This window comes from Actinia tenebrosa, unplaced genomic scaffold (genome assembly GCF_029948245.1).
Source record: "Actinia tenebrosa isolate PJP-AT-01 unplaced genomic scaffold, QUT_ActTen_1.0 PGA_scaffold7__59_contigs__length_16204524, whole genome shotgun sequence".
Classification (NCBI taxonomy): Eukaryota; Metazoa; Cnidaria; class Anthozoa; order Actiniaria; family Actiniidae; genus Actinia; species Actinia tenebrosa.
Genome location: NW_028292584.1, coordinates 7,402,319 through 7,426,671, shown reverse-complemented (window position 1 = coordinate 7,426,671; position 24,353 = coordinate 7,402,319). Strand labels below are relative to the sequence as shown.

General features: G+C 37.8%; 1 protein-coding gene and 1 pseudogene across 2 annotated transcripts in view; both read left to right on the top strand.

The window, feature by feature from the left end:
• LOC116288616 (uncharacterized) overlaps window positions 1-24,353 on the top strand; it is a 50,225-nt gene that overhangs the window by 11,208 nt on the left and 14,664 nt on the right. For both annotated transcript variants that reach the window (XM_089040527.1, XM_089040528.1), the window contains exons 9-24: window positions 631-843; window positions 1,687-1,887; window positions 2,345-2,563; window positions 8,758-8,961; window positions 9,503-9,718; window positions 9,879-10,076; window positions 16,615-16,821; window positions 17,379-17,585; window positions 18,235-18,444; window positions 18,726-18,938; window positions 19,083-19,292; window positions 19,992-20,201; window positions 21,208-21,417; window positions 22,160-22,369; window positions 23,372-23,590; window positions 23,964-24,182. In XM_089040527.1, the coding sequence (XP_088896653.1) occupies window positions 631-843; window positions 1,687-1,887; window positions 2,345-2,563; window positions 8,758-8,961; window positions 9,503-9,718; window positions 9,879-10,076; window positions 16,615-16,821; window positions 17,379-17,585; window positions 18,235-18,444; window positions 18,726-18,938; window positions 19,083-19,292; window positions 19,992-20,201; window positions 21,208-21,417; window positions 22,160-22,369; window positions 23,372-23,590; window positions 23,964-24,182 (3,366 nt within the window). The remainder of the gene's footprint in view (window positions 1-630; window positions 844-1,686; window positions 1,888-2,344; window positions 2,564-8,757; window positions 8,962-9,502; window positions 9,719-9,878; window positions 10,077-16,614; window positions 16,822-17,378; window positions 17,586-18,234; window positions 18,445-18,725; window positions 18,939-19,082; window positions 19,293-19,991; window positions 20,202-21,207; window positions 21,418-22,159; window positions 22,370-23,371; window positions 23,591-23,963; window positions 24,183-24,353) is intronic.
• On the top strand, window positions 13,899-15,313 carry LOC148905442 (histamine N-methyltransferase-like; annotated as a pseudogene).

Here is a 24,353-nt window from a genome sequence, read left to right as displayed (position 1 = left end):
TACGAATTTTATTGTGAAAACTAAATCATAAACTAGAAACCTGACTTTAAAGTGTATATCGAAGAATTTTTTTTTGAATCATGATCACTTATATGTTAAGTGTAGCTAGTAGTATGGTTGCAGTATTTTTGTATGTCAAATTTTCTTTTCGGAGACATAAACATTTGAAATATCAATATGCAAATGAGATGACATAATTTCAAGACTAATTTGTTATACAAAAATGCTGTTGTGGAAAGTACTGCTGTTTTTTCATTTGCAAATCATCCTTATGACTGAAATATATGGCTTTAGTACACTTTTGGGTTATTGTACTTCAGAACACTTGTCATAAATCACACTGCAAAATGTAACCCATTCTTGAATTTACGTCATCTCATTTGCATATTGATATTTCAAATATTTATATCTGTGAAAAGAGAAGTCCACATACAAAAATACTGCAACCATACTACTACACTGTTCACATATAAGGGATTTTGAAAATATTTTTTCCCTTGATATGCACTTTAAAGTTCACCGTCGCCCTTCACCACAGATATCAAGATCGAATACTTTACAGAACAAACTCAAAGATATGTTGAAATTAATATTCGAGGTGTCCTCATATATGATTTTTTTAATTCTCAGCACAGAGGGCAGACATGTCCCCTTGTATGAAACTCTACATGGATGCAGTTAACAGCCATAGACAAAGCATCTTCACTCCAAGGTGTACAGGAGATGGACACTTCCAGAAGAAGCAATGTCACGGGTCGTATTGCTTTTGTATGGACGAGAAGGGATCGGAAATGCCTGGAACTAGAACACCTATTGGTCAGAAGATTGATTGTTCAGCTCAAGGTATGAGTGTGTATGATCAAAATGATAAACGGCACTGACTTACAGCGGTAATGGCTTTTCGTTGTTTCTCAATCAAAATTCAATGCGTAGTTATGTACGGCTATACCTTAAGGCTGGTTTAGACGGTACGATTTTCGCCTAAAACTATCGCCATGCAACACGCTCGCGCCATCCTACAACTCGAGTCGTAGCGCATAAATCAAGCCTACAACTCGCCTACGACAGACGCGAGCGTGTTGTATACGATAATCGTAGGCGAAAATCGTACCGTCTTAATCGGCCTTTAGGATGCTAGAGACCTTAAGCACGACGTTATAGCAAGACGTCATAACGAAGTTGCTGCTGGAAGAGCCGCCAAATTGAACTGCATTGATGCAGAGTGTTAAATCTTCGTGATTGCGGGCTTGCTTCTGGGCCTGATGCCTAGTGGTTAGTGGTTAGGGTTATAGGTAAAACTACTGATGCTAAAGGTCTTTAGTAGGGACTTTCATATTTGCAAAATCTACGACGGCGACGTCTACCGCAAGTGTAAATAACTACACTTTGGGGTTTCGCGACTTCGAAGTCTGTCTTCCCTGTGGATGAGTTGACTTTACTGACAATGTTTTGAATGAATTCTCCAATAAACAGAACCCCAAATATAAATTCTTTACACTTCCGGTTGACGTCGCCGTCGTAGATTTTGCAAATCTTAAAGTCCCTAACTGTACGGCTCAACTAAGGCTACAAACTTACCGCATCGTTTACATTTCCCATTCCCACGAAAACCGCTCGAATGATTCTATCTGCAGTGCAAAATCCGATACATTAGCATTTGAATTCAACTTTTCTAAATTCTTTTAGGCCCTCGTCTATGCGACGTTGAAAGGAAGAAAAACAAAGACAAACGATTTGATGGTGAACACTTACCTCAATGTAAACAAGACGACACTTACGAGAGTGTACAATGCTCACCGCTGACCGGTCACTGTTGGTGCGTGGATCCCCATGGTAAAGAAATGCCTGGAACAAAAACACGTGCGCCCCTTTTGTGTCCAACAATGAGTAAGTATTATTCGTGGCGTTTTCTTATAGACTATTTCTACATGCGAACATCACTGCTGTCTTCCTTGTTTACAGACTCTTTTTCTTAGGGATAGCCTCATCTTAGCGTCAAAACATTAACAAATACTACCGATACGGTAACAAATGTACAACTTCAACAACACAAACACTTTGAAAGCCCACTTTCTCGTCCAGTTTCACCTCATGCGAGCATCCTCAAGCTGTAGTTTGTATCAAAGCTTCACTTGTTGGAAACGAAATGTTTCCCAAGATCCTCAGCGGTCTCAGCTTTGTAGGTTTTTGATGACCAACTTTTTTGAAATCATTATTTGAAGGCATTCTTTGTCCGCTGGTAAATCTTTCAGTAACACCATTTGTTAACTTTAATACCTACAGTATGGCAACAAACTCTCAATAGCGTGAATACGAACCCTATTTATATTTCTAATTTCTTCAGATGCGCAGATTACAAGATGCCAGCGTCAATACATCGATGCATCTAAGAACTCAGAACTCGGTCGATTGATTCCTCAGTGTGAAGAAGATGGTAGATTCAGAATTGTTCAATGCCAAGGACCTAACTCTACTTGTTCATGTGTAGATCGAGAAACTGGAGAGTTACTGAGCGGCTCTGAAATCACTTTTAACGTGGGAAAACCACAGTGTAAGACGAAAGGTATGGTTATTTTGTTATCATCAATAAGAGGACAGACAGATAAAGCTGACGTCAACGAGCGCGCGCTCTTTCCATTGGTTGTTTTGATCGCTAAAAATGAGAAGTTTTTATCGTTTTTGTTATTGTAAAAAACAAATAGACATCAGTTTTTTATGTGTCTGTCCTCTTATTGGCGATACATTTCGTCATCACATTGTCAAAGTAGTATGCGGAGTGGTATCCACATTACTTTGACAATGTGATGACGCTTTTATCGTCAATAAGAGGACAGACACAAAAACTGATGTCTATTTGTGAATTTGATGACATTTTTGCAAACGCTAATTATCACTCTGATTATCACTATCATAAATGCAAATGAAAGTGGACACCTTTTTGTCACTGAAAAGGAAAAATACTTGATACCATTTCCAGGTAATTTCCAGATCGCTTTCCTTTCTATTTTTTTCGAGCTTAAAATTAAAATCATAGAATAATGTTTTCTTCTCGGTTTGTATTTAAGTTTTTTGAGAATTTACTTACGTCAATCTGGGCTTGAAGGTCGAAAGCCTTTTCAATCTGCAACGATAAATATCAACGTGTCTACTCTTATGACCGGAAATTTTTTTAATATCATTATCCTTTATATTTGCTTACTTAACTGTAATTTTTGAGTATGTGTAAAAAGGAAAAGGGTATTCGCTCTTTCTAAAAAGATATTAAAAAGTTGATTATATTAAATATGAATTTAATCGAAAAAAAAAATTATCAGGATACGATGGGGTTCGAACCCAGTACCCAGTGACAGAAATTCAAAAAAAAAAAAAAATCGATTCTAATTTGCCATACCCCCGAGACATCCGCAGAGCTGAGGCGTCGTATGGACTTCGGACCTGACGGCGATTAAATCCTTCTGCCCTTGGGTGTACGAATTACGCAAGAAAATGTTCTAGCCGAAGCATCAGGGGAGAGACCAGCCGGCCCCCAGACCATATCGGCTAATCCCTTGCATCTCTGCCGCGCACGGAATCGGTTGAAAGTATAATGTTAAAAAGTCTAGTCTATTCGGTGAATTCTTTTCACGGCTATTGTTATGCTGATTCAACTGAAACCGTGGTCCAGTGGAAAAAACATGGGCTTCCATATTATTACAAAAAGTCAAGTCCGGCTGGGCAAAGTTAGAACCTGGATGGGTGACCTAAAAACTATGCCTACTAAAAATAACTAAAAATTTCAATAGATTAAAATCCGTTGAGGTCGAGAAATCGATCGTCAAATAATAAAAATAAAATAAATAAATAAATAAATAAATAAACAAACAAACAAACAAATAAATAAATAAATAAATAAATAAATAAATAAATAAATAAATAAATAAATAAATAAATAAATAAATAAATAATTAACTGTAATTCCTCTTAAGGAAATGGGATTCGACTTGAACAAGAGAGAATTTAGAGACGCTTTACGTCTCCGTTATAATTGGTCTTTCAGAGACATTCCATCAAAGTGCGTATGTGGTGAAGATTTCTCGGTCGATCACGCAATGATATGTAAACGTGGTGGATTCGTAATTCAACGTCACAACAAATTACGCAATCTGGAGGCTGAGCTTCTTAGCTCAGTATGTAACGACGTAGAGATTGAGCCCTTGTTACAATCAATCTCAGATGAGAAACTAAGCAAAGGAGCAAACAAAGCTGCAGACGCAAGACTTGACATCCATGCACGAGGTTTCTGGGAGAAGCAACGTTCTGCCTTTTTTGACGTAAGGGTTTGTCACCCAAATGCAGATACGTACAAAGATCTAGATCTACCCAAAATCTACAAGCTACATGAAAATGACAAGAAGCGGAAATACACCGAAAGAGTGAACGAAATCGAACATGGAACATTTACTCCCCTTGTCTTTTGTACAACAGGAGGTATGAGTAAAGAATGCAAAACATATCACAGCAGGCTTGCTGAACTGATAGCCCGAAAGAAAGGTGAAGAGTACCACAAAACAATGGCATGGATTAGGGCCAAGACTTGTTTCTCTCTGTTAAGATCTGCACTTGTATGTCTACGAGGCTCAAGGACTATAAAAAGAACTTATAATGATATAAACAACATAGACTTAGACATTCAGGTTGCTGAAAGCGCCATTTTATAAATTTAGATTTTTAGCTTATTAACGTAGATTTTTAGATAAAGATACATAGTTATATATTTAATATATATTTCAATTTTCCTTATTAGTCAGTTTTTCTTCTTATAATTCCTTCTTCTTTGTAAGTATTATATATTAACATATTCATATTTAAATAATGGACAAATTCTATTCGATTTTTACAATCTTGAAAAAATGTATAAATATTTAAAAATTATTAATTATTGATTATTGATTAGAGATTATTGTTATTATTAATTATTGAATAAATAAATAAATAAATGAATGAATAAATAAATAAATGAATGAATGAATGAATGAATAAATAAATAAATGAATAAATAAATAAATAAATGAATAAATAAATAATGAATGAATGAATAAATAAATAAATGAATGAATGAATGAATGAATAAATAAATAAATGAATGAATATAAATGAATAAATAAATAAATGAATGAATGAATGAATGAATGAATGAATGAATGAATGAATGAATGAATGAATGAATGAATGAATGAATGAATGAATGAATGGATGAATGAATGAATGAATGAATAAATAAATAAATAAAAACTACCGGGCATTTAAGGTGGCTCGACCCCCTCACGCTTGACCGCTACCTTCCACTTTTGGAACGCTAGTGCATAAACGTCTTTTATCCGATTGCAAATCTTTTTTGCACAGAAGTCACATAAAGATTGAATTAATGTTTGATGCAGTTTTTTATGATGAAATATTCGTTTTCGTTTAGAAAATAATTTTAGCCTTGCAGAGCGTTCAACACTAAAATGCTTCGTACCACATAATTATATACTAGATGCCTCCATTTGTGGGGATTTTTGAAAAAATCTATCTAGCTAATAATGAGATATTTGAGATTATTTAAATATAGTGCATAATCTACTTCAAAACTAAACAATGGATTTCATACGGCCGAAATTAATATTTCAGAGCTATATATTCACAAAATTCATTGCTCATTTAGTTTTACTCTGTATCTAGTTTTAAAAGGAACATTTTGAAGGTAATCGACTTATGCGATTTTGTGAAAACGTATAGTGCAGAAGACGGGGCAAACATTTGATGCGCACTTTTCATCGCAGTTTTCTAGTCAATCTTACTAGATCTTCCATTATTCTAAAATTCGCTGATCATTTCTCTCAAAATTACGTCAGGATACAAATTAGAACTTAAACTAATATTACGCAAAATTGCAAGACTATTGAACTCATTTAAAGCGATCTAAAGCGAACGAGAAATACAGAAAACATTGATCGTTTCCCAACGATTTGATGCTCTGGGAATTCTATTGTTTGCTAATGATCATAACACCAAATTCTTTCGCACCATGCACGGTCTCATCTCGCTTGGCTGCTTTCCGATTTACTCCCGAAGTATGGTTCTTTATCTAAACTCAAAAGTCTTGCTCGCTTCTTTCTTGAAGTTTTAGTTTGAGGCATGTTCGCCGATTCTATACACTCACACTGACAAAGTACATCATGACAAACGTCCCACGTTTGAATAAAAAAAAACAACTGTTTGTTACCAAACTTCGGGGGTAAATCGGAAAGCAGCCAAGTGAGATGAGACCGTGCATGGTGCGAAAGAATTTGATGTTATGATCATTAGCAAACAATAGAATTCCCAGAGCATCAAATCGTTGGGAAACGATCAATGTTTTCTGTATTTCTCGTTCGCTTTAGATCGCTTTAAATAAGTTCAATAGTCTTGCAATTTTGTGTAATATTAGTTTAAGTTCTAATTTGTATCCTGACGTAATTTTGAGAGAAATGATCAGCGAATTTTAGAATAATGGAAGATCTAGTAAGATTGACTAGAAAACTGCGATGAAAAGTGCGCATCAAATGTTTACTCCGTCTTCTGCACTATACGTTTTCACAAAATCGCATAAGTCGATTACCTTCAAAATGTTCCTTTTAAAACTAGATACAGAGTAAAACTAAATGAGCAATAACTTTTGTGAATATACTCAGCACCATTAAGGCATGGCTCTTTTGAGGAAGTGATGGAAAATCAGTTATTTATTCATATCTTTGACAGTTTACTACGAATCTTTCCCAAATTTGGCTCGTAGTAGTAATTCTTCAAGGCAAGCAATTACCGCATATCTGTTACCATGGAAACCAGGTCACATGACCACAAGGCCGCCATCTTGGATTTTTTAAACAAATCGTTTGTAGTCGTATTGAAACTACTTCAAATGTCCTGAAAATCCATATTCCTTTTTATATTAGCAATACCTATATGGATCTAATTGGATATCTTGGAAATTATATTAAGTTTAATTTTTAGAATATTTTCTGTATTTTCCAAAAAATTAAAAATATTCTAGAAATTAAACTTAATATAATTTCCAAGATATCCAATTAAATCCATATAGGTATTGCAAATATAAAAAGGAATATGGATTTTCAGGACTTTTGAAGTAGTTTCAATACGACTACAAACGATTTGTTTAAAAATCCAAGATGGCGGCCTTGTGGTCACGTGACTTATTTTCATGGTAACCAAGGCTCTAAGGTTCCTTCTTTTCACAAAAGACATTAACTTGCCAAGTTTGGGTAAGATTCGTAGAAAACTGGCTATGATATAGCCAAACAGTTTTTCATCTGAGAGCCATGCTTTAATCATGCTGAGTATAGCTCTGAAATATTAATTTCGGCCGTATGAAATCCATTGTTTAGTTTTGAAGTAGATTATGCACTATATTTAAATAATCTCAAATATCTCATTATTAGCTAGATAGATTTTTTCAAAAATCCCCACAAATGGAGGCATCCAGTATATAATTTTGTGGTACGAAGCATTTTAGTGTTGAACGCTCTGCAAGGCTAAAATTATTTTCTAAACGAAAACAAATATTTCATCATAATCACGTGTTATGACGTCCGATCTCACTAAAAATTGCATCAAATATTAATTCAATCTTTATGTGACTTATGTGCAAAAAAGATTTGCAATCGGATAAAAGACGTTTATGCACTAGCGTTCCAAAAGTGGAAGGTAGCGGTCAAGCGTGAGGGGGTCGAGCCACCTTAACCTGATTTAAGAGTATCCATTCACCTGATTTAAGAGTATCCATTCACTTGATTTAGGAGTATCCATTCACCTTATTTAGGAGTATTCATTTACCTTATTTAAGGGCATACATTCACCTGATTTAAGAGTATCCATTCACCTCATTTAGGAGTATCCCTAACCCGATTTTGGAGTATCCATTCACCCGATTTAAGAGTATCCATTCACCTCATTTAGGAGTGTCCATTCACCTGATTTAAGAGTATTCATTCACCTGATTTAGGAGTATCCATTCACCTCATTTAGGAGTATCCCTAACCCGATTTTGGAGTATCCATTCACCTGATTTAGGAGTATCCATTCACCTGATTTAAGAGTATCCCTTCACCTGATTTAAGAGTATCAATTCACCTGATTTAAGAGTATCCATTCACCTGATTTAAGAGTATCCATTCACCTGATTTAAGAGTATCCATTCACCTGATTTAGGAGCATCCATTCACCTGATTTAGGAGTATCCCTTCACCTGATTTAAGAGTATCCATTCACCTGATTTAAGAGTATCCATTCACCTGATTTAAGAGTATCCATTCACCTGATTTAAGAGTATCCCTTCGCCTGATTTAAGAGTATCTATTCACCTGATTTAGGAGTGTCCATTCACCTGATTTAAGAGTGTCCATTCACCTGATTTAAGAGTATCCATTCACTTCATTTAGGAGTATCCCTAACCCGATTTTGGAGTATGCCTTAACCTGATTTAAGAGTATCCATTCACCTTATTTAAGAGTATCCATTCACCTCATTTAGGAGTATCCCTAACCCGATATTGGAGTATGCCTTCAGCTGATTTCGGAGTATTAGGGTTGAATATTTTTTCATTGTCTTATATATATATTTTAAAAGCTGAATAACCACATGATGAGCCTGTGCCTTTATAAATACGAAAATGTTTATGTGTAATAATTCCGATAACTTCGCACTCAAAATAGGTTTTCTATCTTGCAAATTGTCTTTTAGGTGGCCTGACTATTTGCCAGCGAATGCACAAAGAAGCCATAAAGCACCCAGAAATGTCCCAATATGTCCCACAATGCAAGGAGAATGGAGATTTTGAGAACGTCCAATGTGATCCTGGTACTCTCGCATGTTGGTGTGTCGATAAATATGGCATGGAAATGGCTAGCACTAAAGTACAAGGGAACATAGTGTGCCCTGACTTTGGTATGTCAAAGAATAAACCATTTTCGAGTTCCACTTTACCTTTGTGTTCCCTGATTACAGACTCATTTACTCCGGGTTAGCATCATATCTGTGTCTAAGGCTGCGTTCATAATGTATGGCAGGGGGAAGGGGGAATAATTCTCAACAACCCCACTTAAGTCATGCAAAAAAATACGATCCCCCCTAAGCAAGTCTCGTAGTTTCTTCCAAAAATTGTGCATCCCCCCATTTTTCTGATAAAAATTTGCCCATCCCCCTTTTTCCTACCAAAATTTTCCCGATCCCCCCTCAATTTTACACCCCCCTCCCCTCCCCCCCCTTTGTTTTGATCTATTATTTTCTGGTTTCATGTCGTAGAAATAGTCAAATGCAATAGTTTGAGGACTTATTTTGATATGTTTTGGCTTAACATCCGCTAGTTGCCCCTCAGTCAACCGCTTGTTTGCCCCCCAGTCAACTCCAAAAAGTCACGTGATTGATAGTAAGCAATAGATTGCAACTCTAATATGTGCTATTCTTTTCCCTATTTTCAATTCTCAAGGTTCAGAGCTCACTGCCTGTCAACGGAGATACCAACATGCCATGAAACGATTGTCCAACAAGTTCGACCAACACGCGCCTGCGTGTAAGCCTGATGGAAGCTATGATGAGATTCAATGTCATGGTCAAACTTGCCAGTGTGTGGATCGCAAAGGCATGGAGGTGCTTAACACAAGGATGCAATCTGTTGCTAGGAGACCAAACTGTGCTCACCCAGGTAAATCGACTTGAAGATATTTTTTTCAGGGGAGGGGAGGGGAGAAGGGAAATGACAATGGAGATAGGAACCCATAAATAAACAAAAGCTGTTACAACAGACCGCTTTAGTTTGACTGTAATGTTTTCCCATTTCTCAATCATGTCATTTTGTATCATAGATCATAACCTGTCTCCTTGTGAAAAGGCTCGTCGAGTTGCCATGACAACAGGCAGGTTTGCTCCTCGATGTCAGCCAGACGGAAGCTGGCAGCTGATCCAGTGTGAACACACTACCAAGGAATGCTGGTGCTTAGACGACAACAATGCAGAAGTTAAAGAGACAAGAACTAGTGGCCCAATCTCGTGTAGAAGTACAGGTATGTGGCTTTGTTGGCCTTTTTCATTTAGCATGGGATCTCATGAATTTCATTACCTTACGTACTTGCTACTCTTTATTTTCACTGTGTCCTACGCAGTGGCTTTCTTTATGCAAGAAGCGTTGCGTTAAGCAGCCAATGAGAGTAAGATGCTTAGAGATTAACCAATCACAAATAAGTACATATATATATTTACGTTGCTGATGGTCTAGAACAAGAAATCTGTCGCTGATTCGCAGACGAACCTAACCAACAGTTTGTGTTATTTCATTTTTTTACTGAGTTGCATGTGGTACCTCCCCCCTCCCCCAGCAGCGGTGCATAACAAAGATTAGGTGTTAAATAAGCTCCAGCATACCCGCACATTGGGCAACCCAGTGCACGCTCCAAGAGCGTCTTGTTTATTTTTTTATTTTAGAGGCTTTCATCACGCTTGACTTACAAAGGAGAACAAAACGAAAACGACAACAACGAAAAAACAACAATAAAATACATTAAATATGAAAGCTAATAAGCGTGATGAGGGGCAGGTGAACAGACTCGAGGTCCCGGCGAGTTGCACGCAGGCCAAGTTTATAAGACTTGCAGTCGTCGTGATCAAAACTATAGTAGAGTTGAAAAACCGATAAATTATTTTCAATTTCAGCGTACTGTGCCTTAAACATTTATCACTTTTTCTTTAATATATACCTATCGCGTTCCCGATGTCGCAGACATGTGATGTTGGGCACCGGAGTTCGCCACGTTAACCACTCAGAGTCGTTGTACAATAAGTTGGTAGTTTTCTTTATTCAGAGTTAACTAACCGTCCAAATGACTCACTTGCGGATAATACTTAATGTTAATTACTACTAAAGCTATGTTTAAGCGATGCGAAGTGGTTACACTTACGTCTAATCTTGTTTCCGCGGTTTTGAGAAACTATAGTATTTGTACTCCTAATTGAAAGTTGTCTCCACTCCATTGTAGCTCCACTCCGTTTGACTAGTTTACGAATCATTTTTACCCGTCCACACAAAAAAATGCCACACAGCGATCGCGCATGCGCTTATCAGTTTAAGCGCAAGCATCACGCAGCTCAAAACGCGTGCGTACGCCATCTTCGAAACGTACTCGATAAAGGAAACGGCCGTCCACACGAGGACACGTGAACGGCAGGCATTTTCAAAAATATCCACTTTGGAGAGCGTTTTCAAAAATATACGTTTACGGTGAGCGTTTTCATCGTTTTCGTGTGAACGGAAGGCTTAAGCTGCATAAAAGAATGTGGGTTTAAGACCGAAAGCGTTTTCATTCGGACGGGGTTGTGCTGCTACAAGATATTGGCACCGAACTGACTCTCCCTATAGCACGCAGGAAAAACTAAAATGGAACCAACCGCAAGTAATTGCCTTTGGCTCTATTACAAAATTCCTTAGATAAATGATTTGTTAGTGATATAATGTTCTGATTAAATGTTATTGATATCTTGACATTACCAATGCAGATGCATTTACATGATGGAATCTTTTTTCTTGTTTTTCAATCACCAAAAGTTTACCAACTCTCTTTCCAACTCGTCTTCCGTTTTCCATGGTCGTCAATTCTTTGAATATTTCCATAGTTTCATGAAACTTTTTAGGGTCTGCAGTCACACGAAAATTCAATGTTTGTGTCATGAAGTCAAGCAGGTAATTCCCTTCGACCGATTCCTCATCAAATACTTCGGTAGCATCGTCAAGTGTATATTCTATGGAGACTCTCTGTATTTCCATGCCATCTTTTTTAACGACTTCAAGTACTTGATCAGTCGATATGGGTTCGCCAGTGGGAGAAAGATGACCTTGTTTCAGACAGAGCTTATATGAGATATCACCTTTGGCAGTCACGATACAAAATATCTTACCATCTTCAGACAGTACGTCGTTAAAGCATTTCAGTAGAGTTTTCTCAATGTCTGCATATTATATGCTGTGAATAAAGTGAATGATGTGGTACTTGGTCGAAGGCTTATCTTCGGCAATGAAATCTTCGAAGGACTCTGTGAAGAACTTAAAAGTGGTGTTACCATCAAGCAATAAGGCTGGGAGATTCTTTAGTAAGACTTGAAAATGCTGCAAGAAACATTCATTTGGGTCGAGGGATATGCTGGAAATCTTTGTCTGACGATGCAGTTCGCTTCGCTGTACCTCTTCTCTAATGATCCTGGCGATTTCTATATCTGGACTACCATCTCCACTCCCAACCCCAAGTACTTTGATGTTACAGCAATGCTGATCACGTTGGAGTATGTCTTGTACGGCAGCTTACAGATGTTCGATGATCAAAATAATACCATGGAGATGTTCCTTGCATCTTTTTTTAAAAGCATTCAATCTTTTAACAAAGGCCACTCCGTTATCAAGCACTTTTTGTGACATTTTCTCCTCTAAGTTCTTCGTCTCAGACTATTTTTCGGATGAATATTTGTGACCTCTAAGATGAGCTTGTCTACAGGTTTTCACCCGCGCATGCCACGTCATCTGGGTTTAGTTGAGAGACTATTGACTCCAGAACATTAGTACGTTATTCAAATTGGCAACCAAAGTTCGATACGAGACAGAATGTGAGACTTTCCTGCATACATTATTCTGTAATAACTGTTTATCAAAAATACAATATTATTCATCTAGAGCAGTCACGCAACGCTTCACACAAGTTAGATTGCGACGACAATTTATTCGAAAAACCTTCCAAACGAGGCCATTAAACGAGATCAAAATGGCAGAAAAACTTGTGCTTACCCGAGGAGAGGCATACACCGAAAGATACAATGTGTTTCGTCGCAAATGCAGACAAAATTTCTATGATATTGTTTTGATCACCGAACATGTGCAAGCTGCCGTACAAAACATACTCCAACGTGAACAGGATTGCTGTAACATCAAAGTACTTGGGGTTGGGAGTGGAGATGGTAGTCCAGATATAGAAATCGCCAGGATCATTAGAGAAGAGGTACAGCGAAGCGAACTGCATCGTCAGACAAAGATTTCCAGCATATCCCTCGACCCAAATGAATGTTTCTTGCAGCATTTTCAAGTCTTACTAAAGAATCTCCCAGCCTTATTGCTTGATGGTAACACCACTTTTAAGTTCTTCACAGAGTCCTTCGAAGATTTCATTGCCGAAGATAAGCCTTCGACCAAGTACCACATCATTCACTTTATTCACAGCATATATCATTTTGAAATCGAGAAAACTCTACTGAAATGTTTTGACGACTTGCTGTCTGAAGATGGTAAGATATTTTGTATCGTGAATGCCAAACGTGATATCTCATATAAGCTCTGTCTGAAACAAGGTCATCTTTCTCCCACTGGCGAACCCATATCGACTGACCAAGTATTTGAAGTCGTTAAAAAAGATGGCTGGAAATACAGAGAGTCTACCATTGAGTTTAAAATTGATGCTACTGAAGTGTTTGATGAAGATTCGGTCGAAGGGAACTACCTGCTTGACTTCATGACACAAACATTGAATTTTCGTGCGACTGCAGACCCTAAAAAGTTTCATGAAACTATGGAAATGTTCAAAGAGTTGACGACCATCGAAAACGGAAGACGAGTTGGAAAGAGAGTTGATAAACTTTTGGTGATCGAAAAATAGAGCTCAAGATGCTCATAGAAAAATATATGTAGACAGATGCTAGCTTAGCTGTATTTTAAGGTTTCTTTCTATATGGGTGCATGTCATTTGATATTCAGCTGTGTTTCAATTAGAAATCTGAAGTCAAGCATAATATTTGTATGGCAATAATAAAGTTATTATTAGATAACACAGACAAAATACGGTGGTGAATCCTTCATGCATACAGTATTCTGTAATAACTATTTATCAAGAATAGAATATTGTTCATCTAGAGCAGTCACGCAACGCTTCACACAAGTCAGATTGCGACGACAATTTATTCGAAAAACCTTCCAAACGAGGCAATTAAACGAGATCAAAATGGCAGAAATGCTTGTGCTTACCAAAGGAGAGGCATACACCGAAAGATACAATGTGCTTCGTCGCCAATGCAGACAAAATTTCTATGATATTGTTTTGATCACCGAACATGTGCAAGCTGCCGTACAAAACATACTCCAACGTGATCAGGATTGCTGTAACATCAAAGTACTTGGGGTTGGGAGTGGAGATGGTAGTCCAGATATAGAAATCGCCAGGATCATTAGAGAAGAGGTACAGCGAAGCGAACTGCATCGTCAGACAAAGATTTCCAGCATATCCCTCGACCCAAATGAATGTTTCTTGCAGCATTTTCAAGTCTTACTAAAGAATCTCCCAGCCTTATTGCTTGATGGTAACACCACTTTTAAGTTCTTCACAGAGTCCTTCGAAGATTTCATTGCTGAAGATAAGCCTTCGACCAAGTACCACATCATTCACTTTATTCACAGCATATAATATGCAGACATTGAGAAAACTCTACTGAAATGCTTTAACGACGTACTGTCTGAAGATGGTAAGATATTTTGTATCGTGACTGCCAAAGGTGATATCTCATATAAGCTCTGTCTGAAACAAGGTCATCTTTCTCCCACTGGCGAACCCATATCGACTGATCAAGTACTTGAAGTCGTTAAAAAAGATGGCTGGAAATACAGAGAGTCTGCCATTGAGTTTAAAATCGATGCTACTGAAGTGTTTGATGAAGATTCGGTCGAGGGGAACTACCTACTTGACTTCATGACACAAACATTGAATTTTCGTGTGACTGCAGACACTAAAAAGTTTCATGAAACTATGGAAATATTCAAAGAGTTGACGACCATCGAAAACGGAAGACGAGTTGGAAAGAGAGTTGATAAACTTTTGGTGATCGAAAAATAGAGCTCAAGATGCTCATAGAAAAATATATGTAGACAGATGCTAGCTAAGCTGTATTTTAAGGTTTCTTTCTATATGGGTGCATGTCATTTAATAAATTTTTGATAATTGAAAAATAGAGCGGAAGATGCTCATAATATAGGTAGACAGATGCTAGCTCTTATGGTAGTCACGCATTGTTTGGTTGGTTGGCGACCCTTTGGACGTTACGTCGAATACGTAGAAGAGTAGGAAGCTAAAAGCATGTGGCATGTAACACGTGGCATTTTACCACAGGTAGCCCAAGCTTGGTTTCTGTGGTGTCCTGTTATAAGGAAATGTATGGGGAATCATCAAAAATTTCAATAAAATCACCAAAACGTGAAATAAAGCCTCGGGATTTTACCCTATCATTGAGAAATAGCACTTCTTTCGCTCTGCGTGGTTATTTTTTGAATTTAGCCCGTTTTAAGGATTTTTTCCCCCACCAGTAAGAAATAAGAGAAGGCTGGAAACTCGGGATCCAAAAGCGAGCCATCACGAGTCTTTGAAACCTCGTACGTCTTCGAATTTTCTTTCCAGTGCCAAATTTTAGTCATGACCCTTCTCTCACATCCCTATAGAACCGAGAAAGTCGCATTAGAGATTAGTCTTCGCGTCTTTAAGCCATGAAATTTGCCTGTATTCACATACTACCTCGCTTGTTCTGACCCGTACTTGGAGCTCACTGTACACCAGTTCAACGGATTTCTTTCGGCAACCGACCCGAGGTCACGCCGGAAGTCCTCGTATCGTAAATGCGGATTCGATTTGGATATCGTCTTCCTTCGAAATTATAAGTTAAATACTTTTGTATCTTAGGCTGTTAAAAAATACACTCACCATAATTTTCGAAATTATAAGTTAAATACTTTTGTATCTTTGGCCGTTAAAAAATACACTCACCATAATTTAGAAGAAAGACGATATATAGCTCGCTTTTGGATCCCGAGTTTCCAACCTTCTCTTATTTCTTACTGGTGGGGAAAAAAATCCTTAAAACGGGCTAAATTCAAAAAATAACCACGCAGAGCGAAAGAAGTGCTATTTCTCAATGATAGGGTAAAATTTCGAGGCTTTATTTCACGTTTTGATGATTTTATTGAAACTTTTGATGATTCCCCATACATTTCCTTATAACAGGACACCACAGAAACCAAGCTTGGGCTACCTGTGATTTTACTTGCCAAGCTTGAAATGCAATATTTTTACATGCAAATAATGTCATAATGTCGTTAATTAAAGAATGCAGAAACAAAGTTTGAAAAAAATCCATATTCGTTTGGCCTTTCGCTGATTGCATTTACATTTCCAACGTTCAAATGAAGCATGCAACATGCAAAAAAAGCCGTCACCAAATTTTTTTGGAATGGCTGAATTTTATTTAAGGTTTCTTTGTATATGGGTGTCATTAAATATTCAGTGTATTTTAATTAGAAATCTGAAGTCAAGCATAATATTTGTATGGCAATAATAAAGTTATACCACATGGTCTTCTTACGTAACAGCGTTTTTTTGTTTTTGATCTATCTTACACCATGGTTTTCTGATGAATTATATACTTCTACACATTTGATAATGTACAATATTCGCGTCCTATGGGTGGATTGAGGAATGGGTGGTTTCTTTTAGTGATCGTGATGGAAGCATTTTTCTTTTTTAAATAAAATAGGCAATAAAGGAAATTGTTGGCAGGAGTACGTCAAGACGCTCAGATCATCAAGGAGATCAAGCCGATTACCATGGTGTAGGAGAGACGGCACATACAACCCAATGCAATGTCATGGTTCTTTCTACTACTGTGTGACTAAAGATGGTTCTGAAATTTCCGGTAGTAAGCTGAGTGTGGTGGTGGGCAAGCCAAACTGTACCTCTAAAGGTACCACTTTAAATACTACATATATAAAAAACACTTCAAGCCTGCACATGTTATTCAGGGCATGGCTAACACACAGATTGAACCCCGAAGCAACCTCTGGGCTGATGGAGGTATGGGCGTGACTAACTCACAGATCAAGCCCTGAAACAACCACTGGGCTGATCTAAGTCAGGGCATGGCTAACTCACAGATTGAACCCTGAAACAACCTCTGGGCTGATCTAAGTCAGGGCATGACTAACTCACAGATTGAACCCTGAAACAACCTCTGGGCTGATCTAAGTCAGGGCATGGCTAACTCACAGATTAAACCCTGAAACAACCTCTGGGCTGATCTAAGTCAGGGCATGGCTAACTCACAGATCAAGCCCTGAAACAACCTCTGGGCTGATCTAAGTCATGGCACGACTAACTTACAGATCGAATTAGAATTTAGCGTGTTGGGGTTTAAAGACAAACCTTGATTCCCATCAATGCAAAATGACATACCAACAAAATACTACCAAAATATTACAAACAGCAACGATTTTTCAACAGCAATTTCTGTTCCATCACCAGGTGAAAGTGTAACTCTGTGTCAGCGGCAGTACCATGGAGCCATGCTCTCTGGGTTCACGGGTGGTCACGTGCCAAGATGTAAGCGAGATGGTCGGTATGAAGAGGTACAGTGTCAATCAGGTACATCAGTGTGTTGGTGCGTCGACGTGAAAGGCAAAGAGCTACCTGGGACAAGGACAGCTAATGCTATAAAGTGCCCTGTCATAGGTATGGAATGTTATTTAACGTGCGACTCACTATCTAGCTTCTGATTGGCTGAGAATGTTAAGCCAATCCCGATTGTACTTGACATGTTAAATGTAAATATATTCGATTTGCAATCAGGATTCATAATCAATAATATTTGTTTCATTTGATGTAATCAAGATTAGCTGTTACGTCATCGCGGCCATGTTGATGTTATTTTTGAAAAGATTCATCTTTAGCTTCCATTTGTAAATACCACCTACATGGTTTTTTTGACTTTCCTGGAAATGGTGCATACCATCAATTGGCTTCTTTAAACATACCAATCCCTCCTTGTCCCTCTATCAGTGCTTCCCTTTTAATGCAAATATATAAATCTACTACGTAGAACGGAGAGAGATAACGAAACATATGAGATCGCGGGACATCTCGCCTCCGCTAAAATTACTTGGTTTCAACCAGCTGAAAATAGTCTTTGAATCTCTCTGCTTTAAATAGTTAGTTGGAAAAACGGACCATCCTGTGCTGTCAGCCAGAAAGAATTTAATTAAAAACTTGTGTTTCAGCTGATGAACATTCTGCACGATATAGGAAATGACTTCTAGTGATCATGACATAAAGGCGCGTCACATAGCTTTGATCTCTTCTAACTCTTGCGGCTATGGTTTAGGTGGGCCATTGACTACATGTCAGCGCATGTACCTGGATTATGCTCGTAAACCGTCAAAGAATCGCATGACACCAAGATGCACACCCGAAGGAGAGTTTGAGTCTGTTCAGTGTCAAGCGCTGTTTTGCTTTTGTGTCGATAAAGATGGTAAAGAAATACCAGGAACACGTTTGAATAACACTATTGGGAGGCCAATGTGCAATATAAAAGGTAGGATAAGTAGCTTGTTCTTGATGGGATCAAACGCCACGCCACGCCACGACACGACACGACACGCCACACCCCACCACACCACGCCCCACCACACCACGCAACGCCACACCACACACCACACCACACCACACCACACCACACCACACCACACCACACCACACCACACCACACCACACCACACCACACCACACCACACCACACCACTACACACCACGCCACGCCACGCCACGCCACCAAATAATAAGGCCTTTATTCTGCCATTCTTTTTATTTTTAAAGAAAACAATTTCCTGAGCTCATGTCAACGAGAAGCAAAAGACATCGAAACACATCCCAGTATGAAAAACCAACACAAACCACGCTGCAATGCAAACGGTAGCTACGAAGAAGTGCAATGTGATCCAAGGACAGGTCAATGCTGGTGTGTTGATCGACTTGGACGTGAGCTGACGGGTACCAGAACAAGTGGATATGTTAAATGCCCTTCTGCAGGTAAGGGCGTGGATGTGTAAGATTCTTTCCTTTTGAACTCCTAGTTGAAAATATTACTAAGTACCTTTCCTAAGTACCATTCCTTTGAAAAGAAAAAAAAAAACCGAAATATAGAACGGTTGTTTTGTTTCACAATTATTTCAGGTCATTCTTTAACTCCCTGTCAAAAAGAATACCAAAATATCCTTCGACGGTCCCTGTTACCCCACATGGTACCACAGTGTACATCAGAGGGTCGTTACGAGCCCGTTCAGTGCAGTGAAAACTACTGCTTCTGTGTCAATGCTTATGGAGTCGAAATCGCTTACTCGAGAGCACCGAAGAACGAGGAAACACCTGTTTGCCAGCCAGTAGGTTAGTAACTTAGACTTTGGAGAAGAAACGTCCGCGAGTGCGTTTCAGCACGTTTTCCGCGGTCACACGGAGCAATTTTCTCGGCAACTTGTCTCGCAAGAGCGTTGCGACACAAGTCGCAAGAGTGTCTACAGGGTGCAACGGAGACACAATCGCTGTCAAAAGTAGAAACAAATTCCGCTTTTTTCAACAATTGCTGTATCTTGTCTCGCATTTAAAAAAAAATTGCGCTGTAGATTACACGCTGCAATGCGGCTCCATGCAACTCGTGTCGCAATGTCATTGCGAGACAAGTTGCAGAGAAAATTGCTAGTTGCAAATCAATGGCTCTATTTCACTATGACGTCACATCAAAACAATCTATTGTTTAGACGCAAAGGATCATGGTCGTCGGAGGGGGTCAAATCAACGCAAATTCACCGAAAATTGTTATAAAACCCGTATCAATCCACGAAGAGAAGTAGAATAGCCAGCAAATGCTCAGAATATTTTTAGTACTCATTAACACATATTATATCTGAAAACCAGGGCATTTTAGATTAAACTGTTTCGCTAGGAGCAAATTTTGTGGAATTTTCTATTGAATTTGGCGATTCTACCCCCCACATAAACAAGCGGTGACGTCATAGTGAAATAGGGCAATTGCTCCCGCGATTAATAGTAATCAATTTTGATTCTTTTAATTTTCTTTTCTTTTAGACATAGGTCCAACTCTCTGCCAGAAACAGCTTCAAATTTACATGCGAGCAGACGACCACCGTCAACTCGAACCCAGCTGTAACCCAGACGGCTCATTCCGTGATATTCAGTGTTATGGCGCTGAATGTTACTGTGTTGATAGCAGAGGTGTGGAAATACAAGGGACGAGAAAGAACTTTATTGATGGAAGACCAATCTGCGAGAAAAAATGTAAGTGTTGACATATGTTTGCTTGGTAATGTGATAAAAGTGATGAAAAAAATATCAGACTAATAAACACAGACAATGTTTTATTTAGTACTTATTTGACAATTCGCCACGTAGAACAGGTGATACAGCAACATCGGTCACGAATAATATTCAAGCATATTAATTCTCATATTAACCCCAAGAGGAAAAGTTCCTCTTCCTGTTTTCTTGGTCTTCTTTTGCTCTTCTTCGTTTTGTTAATTTTTCTTCTTTTATTTTCTCCTTTTTCTTCTTATTTTCTTCTTCTTCTTCTCCTTCTTCTTCTTCTTCTTTTTCTTTCTTCTTCGTCTTCTTCTTCAGTCTTCTTCTTCTTCTTCTTCTCCTTCTTTCTTCTTCTTCTTCTTAAGTCTTCTTCTTCTTCTTCTTCTTCTTCTTCTTCTTGTTCTTGTTCTTGTTCTTGTTCTTGTTCTTGTTCTTCTTGTTCTTCTTCTTCTTCTTGTTCTTCTTCTTCTTCTTCTTCTTCTTCTTCTTCTTCTTCTCCTTTCTTCTTCTTCTTATTCAGTCTTCTTCTTCTTCTTCTTTCTTTTTCTTCTTTTTCTTCTTCTTCTTCTTCTTCATCTTCATCTTCTTCTTCTTCTTTTTCTTCCTTTTAATTTCACATGTTGTTTCTCTGATAGTTCCTACTGATTTTATTTCCTAGACATTTCAAGGCACTCTAAGTTGTCATTTTACTCACGCCTAATTCACTTTTATTTTTAAGTTTTATTTTTTCCTAATACTTCTCCGATTTCTTCTCTCCCCTCTGTCTCTTTCCTTTATCTTTTGCCTCAATAGAGGCCTTGCACCATCACGTGATGGCAGCCATGACATGAAGCACGAACAATCAAATCTGGTCTAGTATGGTTTATACGAGAAATAATGCAGCTTACCAGTAGTAAAATACTATTGTCGTGCATCCTTCCATAGCTGCCATCACGTGGTGGTGCTAAGCCTCTATTCTTAAATACTTTTCTTATTTTGGATGCAGCCTTTTCTCTCACACCTTGTCAGCAGCAACTCCAAGAAGTGATGTCACTTCCGTCGAATTCCAGCCACTTCGCACCCAGATGCAATCAAGATGGCGAATACGAACCACTACAGTGTAATCACGTGACCGGGTACTGCTGGTGTGTGGATGACGACGGAAAAGAGATTGCGAACACTAAAACAAAGGGGAAAATCCAATGTGGACTAAAAGGTATTATAAGATTGTCAAAGCCGCCATTGATTGAAGATTGGGTCTTGGTGTCTTTTGTTACGTCAACCAACATGTCATGCTTTTTACATCTCGAGAACAATCTTTTGTTTTATTCCAAACTAATGGAGGAACTCTTAAAACTGCTCTCAATATAATAATAATAATAATAATAATAATAATAATAATAATAATAATGATGATGATGATGATGATAATAATAATGGAAAATTTTAAATAATAATTTTGAAATAGCCAAAGAATATAATCAAAATCTATATATACGATATCTAAATATATTTGCAACAAATGAAATAATTAAAAAAAAAAAAAAAGAGAGAAAAAGAAAAACTATAATAAAATATACTATAATAAAAATATATCTACTAATGTATAACCATAAAATCTATTAAGTAAAAATTAATCCTAATAGTATATGTTAAAAAAAAATAATATTAATAATAATAATAATAATAATAATAATAATAACATCTTTATTTATTGTGATAAGAAAACGATCGGCTGGACATAAGAACAGCTGGTATAAACCGATGATTAGCAATATAAGATCTATGAAAATCTAAATAAAATCTATATCAAATATAAGAAAGGCAAAATTAAAAAATATATGTATATATATATATATGTGTATACACTGACACACGAAAACTCCGCGCATATACATATGCATATATATCCATTGTATATACATACGTTACCTCAAATCTTTGTTGTCATCTTTTAGTGACCATTTCTTCATCCTGCTGGAACGATTACGTTCTTACCTCTAATTCCTCTCATTCTGGTACCTTCACTCCCTGGTGCAAGAAGAGTGGCACTTACAAACCCACTCAGATCCAGGGCTCGCGCTACTTCTGCGTAAATGACCGTGGATTTGAAGTACTGGGAACAAGTGTTAGCGTCATGCAGGAACAACCAAACTGTAAGGCAGCCGGTAAGAACATATATGATAAAGAAATTGTTTGGTATCAATCACGTAGATTAATCTTTTTCCAGCTTATATTGACAGACAAACACTGCCCGTCATCTGCAATCGAACAGAGAAGACTCTATTGCTTGGTATCAATCACGTAGATGAATCTCATTAACAGCCTATACGATGACAGGCAAACACTGTCCGTCATCTGCAATCGAACAGATAATACTCTATTGCCAGGTGTCTATCATCTGAATGAATCTCATGAATCTCATTAACAGCCTATACGATGACAGGCAAACACTGTCCGTCATCTACAATCGAACAGAGAGTACTCTATTGCTTGGTGTCTCAATCGACACTAGAGAAAAACGCTTGCGCATGCGTGCACTTCAGCACGTTTTCTAAGAATTTTGAAGAGTTTGAGTGAGAAAATAAATGTTTGTTTTCTCCAAGTATACAAAAAAGTTCGAGAGTATACTTTTGTCAGACCAAGATACTGTACCAACAAACACAATATGAAAGAATTAGCCTTAAGTTTCAAGCATGGACACTAAGTTTTGGCGTTTTGTGAAGTCCAATTTATCAGGCATGTTTGAAAGTCAAATTTACATATGATTTGACTAATTTGCATACGGATTCAGAGCATGCGCAGACGTTTTTCACTCGTGTCGTCTCAATCAGCTGAATGAATCTCATGAATCTCATTACCAGTCTACAAAGACAGTCAAACATTGCCCATCATGTGCTATCAACCAGAGAGTATCCTTACAATTCAGATTTCTTGCTATCCAAAACTTGCCATAAAACTGGTAAACGTAAATTGACATGTTATGGAGAACGCTATCTTTCCCTCAAATGCCAAAAATTCCAATATAGCCAACTTTTCTGTTTTTATTTTTTACACCTCTACGTTTTATCCTAATTCTGCTCCCAGTGGTCCGTATTATTATTATTATTATTTTATCATCATCGAAACCGTTCTGATCTAAAATGTATTCTAACTGACTGGTTATCTAGTCTCTCCAGGATTTATCCCATCTCCATGCCAACGAGAGCAGATCAGGCATACATACGAACCAAAAGCAGAGGGGAGTTACATTCCCAAGTGTAAAACTGACGGAAGCTATGACTCAATACAGTGCGATACGACACGAGGACAGTGCTGGTGCGTGGATCGAGACGGGCAGGAACTTGATGGAATGAGGACTGCCGGATTAATCATTTGCCCTGGTGATGGTAGGTTATTACTATAACGATTTATACTGCAGTTTTGAATTCTCTGTTGCTTAAGGTTAGTCCGTGTTGAATATTCATATGTTCCGTGGAATTTCAAAGTGTTTGTATTGTTGAAGTTGTGTAGTGTTATTTTACCGTTGGTATTTGCGAAAACTAATGATACACCTAATTCAAAAAAATTGTCATCGCCAAAGGCGATAGGCGATATATAGGTCATTCCGACATGGAAATGGTTTCGTTGAATTCAAGGAATTAGGTGTATGAGCTAAAGAACGAGAAAAGAATAGCTAACCCACACTTGCCTTTAATCTCTCTTGCCCAATCAAGCGAAAACAAGCCTTATATTTTCATGCAACCTTCTTCTTCTCCATAGCACCTTTTACACGATGCCAAGCTCAGAGGGACAAAGCACTAAGAAATATCTTTGTTGGTTCGTCATTACCTTTATTTGTTCCTCGCTGTAAACTGGACGGTGGGTTTGAGCACGTACAATGCCATGGTCTTAGCGGTCAGTGTTGGTGTGTGGATGAAAATGGTAATGAATTTCCAGGAAGTGTTACGACAGGAAAGAGACCAGACTGTGCTAAAGCTGGTAAGTGGTAAAAAATCAACATTTGAGTCGACCAAGTTACTATATTTAAAAAAAGCCAATATGAAAGAATTAGCCATTCGTAGCCATTTGTCGGACGAGCTTGAAAGCCAAATTTCACATTTTTACAATAGCAAGAATGCATTTCCAGTTATAATGATGATGATTTCATCG